The sequence below is a fragment of the Podarcis cretensis genome (genome assembly GCF_951804945.1).
Source record: "Podarcis cretensis genome assembly, chromosome: 17".
Lineage (NCBI taxonomy): Eukaryota > Metazoa > Chordata > Lepidosauria > Squamata > Lacertidae > Podarcis > Podarcis cretensis.
The window spans coordinates 7,919,324-7,932,049 of NC_137187.1; the positions used below are offsets into that span (position 1 = coordinate 7,919,324).

A 12,726-nucleotide genomic window follows, 5' to 3' on the forward strand; every position below is an offset into this window, starting at 1 on the left:
CCTTTACCATTTACCTGTGGCTTTGGATATAACAGGGGTGGAGATGGGTACCCTGTGGCCAGATTAAACACAAGGCCATTACTTTGCTTGCTTTGTGAATTTGAGCAGAAGGAGGTGCAAGCAGCTACCAATCTGGAGGGAAGAGAAACCTTCTTGGGCTTTTTACTGAAACTGGGTGGAATGAGCACCATCTGCTGTTTTTCCAGAGGTACAAATACAATTTTATATATTTTCATATATTTGAATGACAGTTGATCAATCATATGCCTTTCGTGGATCAATTCAGCTTAAATAAATGTGTATTTTGCCAAATCTCAGCATGTGTGTTTGCGTGATACTGAAGGAAGCACAGTACAATTTACCGTAATAAAGTAGAAACAGCTACTCACTTTTTGAAGGCCATCTTTAATCATTTTGTTTTCCTTTGCTATTACAGTAATACACTTGGAATAAAAATAAAAAAGACACAAGCATGCCTTTAACACACAGTTCCACCCATTAAAATTGGCCAGCTTGCCTCTTGAGGAAATCTTTCAGGAAGCAGAATTGGTCCTCAGCAGCCCACCTCCATGAATATCTTCATTACACCCTCTGAGCACACATCCTCCAGATAGTCTTTACTGCTTGGTGATGCCAACTATATTACAGGAGACACGTGGCGGGAGGGGATAAAATTGTTCAGCTCCCCAAAGATCTAGTCATCACCAACCATTTTGGACCTGGGCTCCATCTTTAACATGCAGGGTGGCGCTGTGGGTTAAACCACAGAGCCTAGGACTTGCTGATCAGAAGGTCGGTGGTTCGAATCCCCACGACGGGGTGAGCTCCTGTTGCCCGGTCCCAGCTCCTGCCAACCTAGCAGTTTGAAAGCACACCAGTGCAAGTAGATCAACAGGTACTGCTCCGGCAGGAAGGTAAACGGCATTTCTGTGCACTGCTCTGGTTGGCCAGAAGCGGCTTAGTCATGCTGGCCACATGACCCGGAAGCTGTACGCCGGCTCCCTCGGCCAATAAAGCGAGATGAGAGTCAGTAACGACTGGACCTAATGGTCAGGGGTCCCTTTACCTTTACCTTATGGAACTTTACTCTTTTTAACTCATTATGCTCATCTTTCCCTTGCTCACGGCTCCCCTGTTTTCTTTCATTCCTCTTTTTCCTTCTTGTGGGGGGGGGGAATCTCAGGCCTGTGGACTGGATGCAACCCTCCAAGGATTTTTAGCTGGCCCTTGAGAGTCTCCTCAGGCCACACAATCCCGCACGGCCCTACTTGGCACCCTCCTTTTAATGTTTTTTTTTGGGGGGGGGGCGTTGCCTAGATGGAATGTCCTTCTGCTCTGATAATGCTTCTTGCTTACCTGAACAGATGATGGCGATGGTGTGTAGACAGAACAGTTTCTACCCATGGGCCGTGAGGCTGCTGAATGGAAGACAGCAACATTGCAGCTGATATTTGGGGTTGGTGGTCGTAGGACAGCACACAGAGTGTAACAAGGACTGAGAGATTGTGGGGGTGAGGGGGGGCTCGTTTAATCTCACTGTAAACAAGTGGTACAGTGACAATAAAGTATTTCTATTTTCTAGTCTATTTCTATATAACTAGCCTACTGTACAAAGGTAAGAGTCATGGGCGTAGCCGGGGGGGGGGGCAGGGGCAGGTGTCTGCCCTAAATCAACACAAATCAATACAAATCTGAGGTTCTGTCCCTCCCTAACAAAAGCCTCCCCCCCCCCGAAAAATCCTGGCTATGACCAGTGGCGTAGCGTGGGGGGTGCAGGGGGTGCTGGCCGCACCAGGCGCAACATCTGGGGGGGCGCACTCACACTCGCAGCTCTCTGCCCCTGCTAAAATCCACGGGTTAGGGGGCGCAAATTACTTGCCTTGCCCCGGGTGCTGACAACCCACGCTACGCCACTGGCTATGACCATTGTAAGATATACCTTCTTTTGTCTATGGCTCCTGCCATGTGGCCTCTGGAAGATTCCCCACAAAGGAATGTGGCTCTCTAGCTGAGAAAGATTCCCTTCCCCTGCCTTGGTTGAAGATGAGCAATGGAGAGAAGGTAGATCTGCTTGATCTAGTGGGACTTGCTCCACACCGGAGCAAAATGTAGATCCCACATTTAAAGTGGGAAAGGTCCCGAGCAACACTGGGCTGGGACCTACGTTTTGTTCCCATATCCGCAAGCCACTGATAACCTGCAGAAGATGAGTAAGGATTTCTGACTCCCAATGGTTTAACAATAGCAATAAGAATACAACTCCCATTTTCTCGAAATTATGCTTTCGAAATAAAGAATGCAGTGTGTGAGAGTGGGGCAGGAGTAAGCAAGAAGAGATTTATTTTTTTTCTGGAAGGACTGTGAGCTCAGTTCCGTTCTGCAACTCAAAACAATTTCCTGCACTCAGAATTCATTCTAAATGTATGTCTTTTGCACCAGGCTTTATAGTTTATCGGGGTATCTAATAAAAAGCAAAAGGGAGGTCCTGGAAACCTGAAGTCTGCCCACCCTAGAGAATGGAGTGGTTTGTAGAAGTTAGCTAACCCTGTCTGTTGCCTGTAAACAGATAAAAGGTCCTCCCAGTGCTCCTATTGCTGCGTCCAGAAGTTTGTAACCTCTTGAGAGTCCTTACTACAAGGACTAAATGTGCTTCTGTTGCAAGCAGCCTACGCAATGGTGGCTTGGAAAAGCAAGAAAAGGAGGGGAAGAACAGTGGCGTAGCGTGGGTTGTCAGCACCCGGGCCAAGGCAAGTAATTTGCGCCCCCTAACCCGTGGATTTGCGTCCCCAACCCGTGGATTTGCGCCCCCTAACCCCCAGATGTTGCGCCCGGTGCGGCCAGCCCCCCCTGCACCCCCCACGCTACGCCACTGGGGAAGAATTGTGAAGCACCCAGTCACAAAACGTTTTGGATTTGTGGAAAGGAAATGAGACTATCCACCATGACTGTCACTTTTGTGCATGCAACCCAGAACACGATGCCAGCAAGTTCTGCCACTAACTTCAGTAGAATGTAGACGGCACTCTGTTCAAGCCTGGTTCAAAGATCACCTAGAATTCTTATTAATCATCTTGGAAGAGAACTAGAAAAATAATTTGCTGCACTGTAAATGATTGGATCTCCAGTGATTCAAAGGACTCAAAGTTATACAGCTACAAATAAAACATTTTAAATGTGTTGTGAAGTGCAATATACAAATGTGACACTAGATGGTGACAGTTAGCTATGCAAAATTCAATGAATTGTTCCAAACGTTTTTTTAAAAAGCATTTTCACAGAGTTTTTATATGTTTATAGATTCCACCGATGAGCTTTCCTTTTTCGAAAATAAAACAAAAGGCTTGATTATGTGCTTTATGGTTAGGGACAGAACATGTAGAGTGGTTTTGCTTGTTTTTTGACAGAAAGCTCAAAAACTTAAGAGGACTTGAAGGGAAGGTTCCACTATTCGGGGCTAGAGTTTCTTCAGTTAGAACATCCAATTCTTCCCCCTTTGTTCTGCGGCTCTTTTGTATGCCCCCCCCCCTTCCTTAGGTCCATGACAAAAAAAAAGAGCAAAACAAAAATTCCAAACATTCATTAAACGAAACCCAGACATATCACATAGCCAAGAGCATGTAAAAATTGTAAGAATATGCAAAATTGCCCAATGCGTGTTATTTATTCATATCAAAGAATCTACTAGCATTTTGGCACAAAGGTTTTCAGAATTTTGGTACACAGTAGAAATCTGGAACCGCAACCCATTCTTCACTATACACATGGACAAAAAAATAATCAGTGGTATATAATAACATAAAAAATTCCCCATTGAAATACTAGAACCCAATGAATCTGAATGGCCAGTAGGATCAAGCCAGACCAAAAAAAGCACTTATTCACACAGCACAATAATTAACTTATGGTGGGCACTCACGCTGCATAAGAGCTGGCAGTGGTCACTAGCTTTTGAAAAGGATTGTTGATGAAACACATACCCTGAGGACTCGCTTGCAAATGGTTATTTACCACCATAATTGAAGTTGTCATGTTCGCTGGCCGTATACCTCTGAACAGCAGGTGCCAGGAATGAAAGAAGGTCTTCACTTTTATCATGCCCTGCTTGACAAAACCCAGAGGTTTTGAGCCCGTCACTGTTTTAAGAATGGTTCTTGGTCTGATATGGAAACATGCGTAACCTAAGAAGCTGCCTTATCAGGGAAGAGATCCATCTAGCTCAGAATTGTCTACATTGGCTATAGCTCTCCAGGGTTTCTTACTCATACTGGGGATTGAACTTGGAACGTTTTACATGCAAGGTAGATGCTCCCCTACCAAGGCCCTTTCATATTCTGTAAGTATATTCTACAGCAGTGTTTCCCAACCTCTGGTCTCCAGCTGTTTTTGGACTACAATTCCCATCATCCCTGACCACTGGTCTTGCTAGCTAGGGATGATGAGAGTTGTAGTCCAAAAACAGCTGGAGACCAAAGGTTGGGAAACACTGTTCTACAGTATAACAACAAACCCAAGTGGCTCTTTCTATATAGAAACACAGGCAGCTGCTGTGAAGACAATCGGTCCACCTGCCTTAGGTAAAGGTAAAGGTACCCCTGCCCGTAGGGGCCAGTCTTGACAGACTCTGGGGTTGTGCGCCCATCTCACTTAAGAGGCCAGGGGCCAGCGCTGTCCGGAGACACTTCCGGGTCACGTGGCCAGCGTGACATCGCTGCTCTGGCGAGCCAGAGCCGCACACGGAAACGCCGTTTACCTTCCCGCTGGTAAGCGGTCCCTATTTATCTACTTGCACCCGGAGGTGCTTTCGAACTGCTAGGTTGGCAGGCGCTGGGACCGAGCAGCGGGAGCGCACCCCGCCGCAGGGATTCGAACCGCCGACCTTTTGATCGGCAAGCCCTAGGCGCTGAGGCTTTAACCCACAGCGCCACCTGCGTCCACCTGCCTTAGTACTGTTTAAGTAGAATGGGAGTCCTATTCCAGGGCTTCAGAGCGGTGTTCCCTGCCTGGGAATACCAAGGATCAAACCTGGGACCATCTTTATGCAAAGCCTCTGCACTACTATTGAATTATGGTCCTTCCACTGATCCAGCAAGGCAGTTCCTTTGCCCTTAAGGAGAAATACTGCCAAGGAATGCTTGCAGATCATACTCTCTTTGCATGCGAACCACGGTCCAGAATTCTCAGGATTCTACCGCTTCAAGCTGCAGGTGTATGTGTGCGTGTGGATTTTAAGTTTCAATGTTCCCTGTGTAAAGAACTCTCTATGTGCAGAAAAATAAGTTAGTTGAAACTCTTGTCTTTAACATACAACTCTCTCTCTCTCTCTCTCTCTCTCTCTCACACACACACACACACACACACACACACATACATGAGAGCACTCATATATTTCTGTACCCAATATATGAAATGGTACAGTGCATGGAAGCCTGTTAGTATTATTGACCTGCATGTGTGGATCTGTCCTTGTCCGGCATCTGAAAAGTGCTCAGTTCACTAAATCCATGACCACACCAGTTCTAATAATAATGTTAGCACATGTTTGAGCATATAAGGCTCCAAGGAGGCCTCGGGACATTGCTGCTGCCGCTTTGCTGTGAGTTTGTGGGGAGGGCTCTTCCCCCTGCAAGCCCACTTCACCAGGCCAGGGGGCGGGGCCCACGCTCACCACCGCCACAACTTTAAGGACACTGGTGCTGCTGCAGCAAATGTTTAAAAGTGTTTTTACTTTTTACTTTGTTGTACCACCATAAACGGTGGTTTTTATCCATGTATTTTTATTTTGTTTTGTTTTATTTTGGGTTGGGGTGGGATGGTTGTTGAGTGGGGTGGGGATAGGTTCTGTTTTGGTGTAATTGTTTTTTGTTTGTTTGCTTTTATATTTTGTAAATGGAGGCGAGTATGAGGCTTGGGATTCCTACCGTGGAGGGGCGAGGGAGGTATGGCGGTGGGGGCAGATGTCATAGGCGAAGGGGATCGAGATACGGATATGCTCATACCCCTTCCAATCTGCGCCCCATCCCGAGAGACGAGGGTAGGGTGAGCAAGGATTACTCCCCTCCGTCACTGGTGCTGTGCAATGCCAGGTCCATAGGCAACAAAACCACCACCCTGCGAGATTTCTTCATCTCGCAGGGGGTCGACCTGGCTTGTGTGACGGAGACCGGGGTGCGAGAATGGGATACTGTTACCTTACAAGAGATGGCGCCCCCGGGTTTCTCCGTCCTCCACCAGTCATGGACTGTGGGCCGGGGGGGAGGGGTGGCATTATTAATCCGGGAAGATTGTTCTTTCAGGGCTCTACCATCGCCATCGATCCCCGGCATTGAATGTGTTGGCCTAGTGTGGGGCTCTGAGGTGAGCTTGGCTGTCTGGCTGGTGTACTGGCCACCTAGCGCACCAGCAGCCACCCTGTCAGGCCTGCTGGAGGCGGTGGTCGGCTGGGCCTTGGAGTTCCCTAACCTTTTGGTATTGGGGGACTTCAACATCCATGCTGATGCCACTCCCTCCTCACAGGCTCTGGACTTGGTGTCTTCCATGGCGACACTAGGGCTCTCCCAGTTTGTTTCAGGCCCCACACATCAAGCAGGCCACACACTGGATTTGATCTTTGGTGTCGGTATAGATGTGATCATGTTTCCTTCGATGAAGGTGCCATGGTCTGATCACTACGCTCTGAAAGCCAGGATTGACGTTCCACCCCTACCCTGCTTAGGTGGCGAGCCGATTTGGGCTCGCCTGCAGAGGCTGATGGACCCTGATAGATTCCGTCAAGCCTTGCGGGACCTTTCTCCCCCTGGCGACTCATTGACTGAGCTTGTTGAGGGCTGGAATACCCAGCTCCTGACAGCCATCAATGAGATCGCACCTAAGCTCCCTCTGTGACCCCGCAGAAACCGGGCTCCCTGGTTTACCGAGGAGCTCCGGAAAATGAAGCGGCACCTCAGACGGCTAGAGCGAGTATGGCGGGGTGCCTGTGACGGAGCTTCAAGAACATCTTATAGGGTTTTTATGAAAACCTACGAGATGGCAGTGAAGGCCGCTAAGAAGTTCTACTTCTCGGCCTCCATTGCATCCGCTAGCTCTCACCCGGCGCAATTATTTAGTATAATTCGGTCTTTAACGTCCCTCGAAGGACAGCCAAATTTAAATAACAATTTGACACACAGCTGTGAGGCATTTGTGAGCTTTTTTGCGGAGAAGGTCCTGTTGCTCCGCCATGACCTCCCTGCCAATTTGGATACAATAAAGGAACTGGAGGCCCCTCGACTGTCCTCGGGTCCAGTATTGGACCACTTTGACCGGATATCCCCAGCCGATGTGGACAGACTCCTCCGAGCTGGAAAGCCCACCACTTGTCCTCTCGACCCATGCCCGTCCTGGCTGATTAGAGCGTGTCCAGACGAGGTGCGGGGCCCCCTGGGGGATATCACCAATTTGTCCCTTGGCACCAGGACATTCTCAGGGGAACTGAAGGAGGCAGTGGTGCGCCTGCTTTTAAAGAAAACATCATTAGATCCCTTAGATCTATCCAATTACCGCCCGGTTTCGAATCTTCCATTCCTGGGTAAGGTGATTGAGAGAGCGGTTGCTGAACAGCTTGGTAGGTTTCTGGATGAAACATCGGCTCTGGATCCATTCCAGTCCTGCTTCCGTGCTGGCATGGGACTGAGACGGCTCTGGTCGCCCTAACAGATGATCTCCGCAGGCAGCTGGATCGAGGCGGGTCGGGGCTGCTGATTCTTCTAGACCTGTCAGCAGCCTTCAACATGGTCGATCACGAACTCCTGGACCACCGCCTTGCCGACGTGGGGATCCAGGGCACAGTCCTTCAATGGCTGCGCTCATTTCTCTCTGGTCGGGGACAGAGGGTGGCGCTTGGGGGGGAATTGTCATCCCGCCACTCCTTGGTGTGTGGAGTGCCCCAGGGTGTGATACTCTCCCCGATGCTTTTTAACATCTTTATGCGCCCCCTCGCCCAGCTTGTCCGGAGTTTTGGGCTGGGCTGCCATCAGTATGCTGATGACACCCAACTCTATCTGTTGATGGATGGCCATCCTGACTCGGCCCCAGACACACTGATCAGATGCTTGGAAGCTGTGGCTAGATGGTTACGTTGGAGCCGGTTGAACTTAAACCCTTCAAAGACAGAGGTCCTCTGGCTGGGACAGGACGATATGGGATTGAGGGGGCAACTCCCATCTCTTGTGGGGGTGCAATTAGTGCCAGCACCGTCCGTTAAGAGTTTGGGTATAATCTTCGATACCTCACTCTCCATGGAGACGCAGATTGCAGCTATAACAAAGGCGGATTTTTTCATCTCCGCCAAGCTAAGCAGTTGGCTCCTTACCTCTCTCGCCCTGACCTAGCCACTGTGATCCACGCGACGGTCACCTCCAGACTGGATTATTGTAACTCGCTCTACGTGGGGCTGCCCTTGAGACTGACCCAGAAACTCCAGCGGGTGCAGAATGCCGTAGCGAGACTCCTTACGGGGTCTTCGCTGCGAGATCACATTCATCCGGTGCTATACCAGCTGCACTGGCTCCCAGTGGAGTACAGGATCAGGTTTAAGGTGCTGGTTTTAACCTTCAAAGCCCTATACGGCCTAGGACCCTCGTACCTATGGGACCGCCTCTCCTGGTATGCCCCACAGAGGAACTTACGGTCTTCAAACAAAAACATCCTGAAGGTCCCAGGCCACAGAGAAGTTAGGCTGGCCTCAACTAGAGCCAGGGCTTTTTCGGCTGTGGCTCCAATCTGGTGGAACGCTGTGTCATAAGAGACTAGGGCCCTGCGGGACTTGACATCTTTCCGCAGGGCCTGCAAGACAGAGCTGTTCCACCAGGCCTTTGGTCAGGGCGCAGCCTGACTCCCTCCTTTGGCAATCTTTACAAAACTTTAGTTTATGGTTGCCATCAATTTTGATTTTAATTAATTTTTATAATGTTTTTATAATGTTGCACTGTTTTAGTGTTGTTAGCCGCCCTGAGCCCGGCTTCGGCTGGGGAGGGCGGGATATAAATAAAATTTATTATTATTATTATTATTATTATTATTATTATTAGGATTGTCAGATAATTTACCTCTAGAACTCGACTTTACCTTTAGCATTAATGATGCAGTGGCCGACTGGGGAGTTCCTGCACTGCCCATCCCACTCCTTCAGTGATTTTTAGACTCATCTCTTCGCCAAATGAAGAAACAGGTGAGAGGGTGGGAACTGTATACCCTTCCACTGCATTTTCAATATTAAAGGTAAAGCCTAGTACTCCAGGTTGCAAACAGGTTGCAGACTGCAGGGTGCCTTTTCCAATAAACCCTTTGGTTTTTGTATTACAAAGAGAGAGGTTATAAAAACACGAGTACACTGGACTTGGACTAAGCATTTCTAGAAAGTAACAACCCCAGTTGGAAGGAGAGAAAAACTACCATAAGTATGTTGGATATGGGGAAAGAGCTGTCTTGTTTTACGGCGTTTGTTTCCTGGAATGAAGAATACATGGGAGTGGATTAAAACAAAAAATTCCTTCCAGTAGCACCTTAAAGACCAACTAAGTTAGTTCTAGGTATGAGCTTTCGTGTGCATGCACACTTCTTCAGATACGTGGATTGGAAGCTTTCCTACATCTAATCTTTAAGCAATTAACAAACATGTTCCCATCTAACTATACAGGATGTTAATTACAGATTTCTAAACCCTGAAAAACAGAAGAAATCTGACTCGAGGCTAAAGGGAGTCACTGAACAATTAGTGCACTGAGGTTTCCCTTGCCTGCCTAACTAAATTTCACCCAACTAAAAGTTATCAGTGGCAATCAGAACAACTGTCTGACAACATTTGTGGGGAAAGTTATTTATTGCATTCCTAAAACCACAAGAAAACTATATAGAGAACTATACAGAGCATTTGCCTTAAGTACCCAAAAGGAAGTATGATTCATTGACTGTGTATTTATTTGTCCAAATGTGCTTGTGAGTCACTGAAAACCTGGAATTGAGAATATGAAGCACACACCTAGTAGCTTTTCATAATTTCCTAGTAATCCGGCTAAACCAAAAGACTGGAAAGTGAGATTGGCTGAAATTACTGCTGCAGCGTTTAATTTTGGAAAGCTAAGGAGCCCACAAAAGTAAACAGGAAGACGAAAGCCCAGAGGTGGGGGAAACCCAAATATTTTACATTTCCTTTGGCTTGAAGAAGTTGTATTTTCACACTTCACAGTCTTGCCTACAAAGGTTTCCCTCTGCCTTCTCGATAAACACAACACAGGCCCCACCAATATCACTAGCTTCCTATCCTATCGTGCATAAGGTTCACAGATCCTAGGTCTCTCTGGCAGCCAAGAACTGTGGACCACGTCTCTCTCCATTGTCCGGATCCTCTGAGGCCCTTTACTCACTGGGTGCTGTCACACTGGGCAGATGCATGCCACAACAGCCCACCCCACAGCGCAAAGTAACACGCTCACGGCAATGAAGCATTAGGGTATGATAAGGCAGGCCACCAACAAGCGGGCACAGCCGCAGATCTCACCCGCTGCCCCACTGCCTTCCGCCAAACCAAGTCCCTTCTCGGATTCAGATGGCAGAAACAAACCTCTCCATGTTGCTGGAATAGGCCGCATGGCGCAGGTAGGCACCCGGACTACCAAGCTGCCCGCCGGCGTTGTAGCCATGAGCCAAAGAACCATAGGAGCTGGGAGACATCCTGCCATAGAAATCCATAGCGTCGTTCCCCAGGGTGGGCGAGGTGGGCATCCCTAGGCGGGCAGAGGCCCCAAACAGGTGGCTGCTGCCGCTGCTGCCGCTCTGGGAGTAGGTGCCTTGGTTCACCTGCAGCTGCTGGGTGCTGGGGAGCGGGTAGGAGTAAGGCATGGCATTGTGGGGCCTGTGCAGGCCAGGCCCTGCCGCGCAGCCCTGGCTGGGGTAGGCGGCGGTGCCCGCGAAGGAGCAGGCGTTGGCAGGGGAAGGGGTGAGGTCGGGGCTGTGCTGCTGGTGGGCCAACTCCGGGCTGGGCTGCGGCATGAGCGGGCCCAGGCTGAAGAGGGGCGGCTGCGACGGGTAGCAGAGGGCGGCGGGGGCCGCGTAGGGCGCGTTGAGGGCCGGCCCGACGGGCTGGGCCTGCGCCTCGTGCATGTAGGCCGGGTAAGTGGACAAGTCGCTGCGCTTGAAGCGCTTCCTGCGCCGCAAGAAGCTGCCGCTCTCGAACATGTCCCGGGCGTGCGGGTCGAGCGCCCAGTAGCTGCCTTTGCCCGGCCGCCCGGGCTCGCGGGGCACCTTGACGAAGCAGTCGTTGAGCGTCAGGTTGTGGCGGATGCTGTTCTGCCACTTGCGCGGCCCGTCGCGGTAGAAGGGGAAGCGCTCGGTGATGAAGCGGTAGATGCCGCCCAGCGTCAGGCGCCTCTCCGGGGCGTGCGCGATGGCCATGGCGATCAGCGCGATGTAGCTGTACGGCGGCTTGCCGCGCTGCACCGGGCGCTTCCTGCGACGGCCGCCGGGACGCGGGCCTTCTCCCCCTGCCGCCGCCGCCGCCGCCGCTTCTTCTTCCGACGGCTCCGGCTCCAAAGCCTCCCCGTGCGCCGACGGCTCCACCTTAACGAGAGCGGCGAGCCTGGACGCCGAGCCGCCTTCGGAGTCGGCCTGGCCCGCGGCGCACGTCGACGACTGGGGGCTCTCGGCTGTCATCCCAGGCTCTGGCCCAGCCACCGACGGCGGGGCAGCAGGTCCCAAGGAAGCGACGGGCAACCTTGGCGATGCGGACGCGCCAGCCTCGCTGCTCGCGGCTGCCTTCCGATGGAGGGTCTCCAAGGCTTCCTCGGTGGCTGCGGGCAATCAGGGGTCCAGGCGGCTTTGGAGTCCGAAGGGCGCAGGTGCCGACGCCGGGAAACTCGCGGGCAAGGCTGGAGAGCGATCCTTGGAGAGGTGGCTTTGGGTAGGTTGGATCGGCGGCGCCTGGCGCCCTTGGAACGGAGCGGGCCGCTGTTACCGCGGGTGGCGTCGGTGATCAGAGCTTGCCTTCGACGTGCGCTTGGAACCGAGCGGCGCTGCCTTGAAACAACGCGGCGCCGGCAGTCGGGAGACTGGGATCGAGGCCCCACCGCCCAGAGAGCCACCCAAGTTCGGGCAGAGTGGGACTTGGGCGCCGGAGAGGAGACAGCCGCGTAGAAGTCTGAGCTGCCCCGGAGCTGGTGCGCGCCTAGTGTCCTCCTGAGCAGCCGACGGGGTGCGCTTTCGGGTTTCATTTAATGCTCCCTCCCCCGGAGAGATGCAAGCGCCTTTTCCCTCCCAGCCCCCCCCCCCGAAGCAGAGGGTGACTCCCGGCCGGGATGATGCGCTTTTGTGCCTCCTCCTCCTGCCGCTCGCTGCGCACCTGGGCAGCCGGCACTCCCTTGTAGCTGCTGTGCCATAAAGGGACGGGCGGAGACGCAGCTTGCCCGAGCAGCCTCTCTTGAGAATGCCGGGGGCGCCGCAGCCCGACGGGGCTTTGCCGAGAGGGGTGGCCGAGGGAGGGGCCTGGCCCAGGGCAGGAGCCGGGAGGTGTCATCCGCGGGGAGGTGCGGAGCCAAGCCCGGATGCCAGGTCTTTCCCCGCCTCGGCAGAAGGAACGCAGCCGGGAGGCGCCCAAGGGACCCAAGGGAAGGCGGCCCGACGGCGCGCAAGGCAGACGGCTTTGCGCACTGCCCGAGGGTCGCGGCGGCCCTGTTCTCGCGGCGGGGTCGGTGCCTT

General features: G+C 51.8%; 1 protein-coding gene across 1 annotated transcript; it reads right to left on the minus strand.

Annotated features, from left to right (window-relative positions):
• Positions 1-9,610: 9,610 nt before the first annotated feature.
• FOXE1 (forkhead box E1) lies at positions 9,611-12,360 on the minus strand. Its single transcript, XM_079958616.1, has one exon. The coding sequence runs from the start codon at positions 11,683-11,685 to the stop codon at positions 10,579-10,581; it is 1,107 nt and encodes a 368-aa protein (XP_079814742.1). The 5' UTR covers positions 11,686-12,360; the 3' UTR covers positions 9,611-10,578.
• Positions 12,361-12,726: the final 366 nt, after the last annotated feature.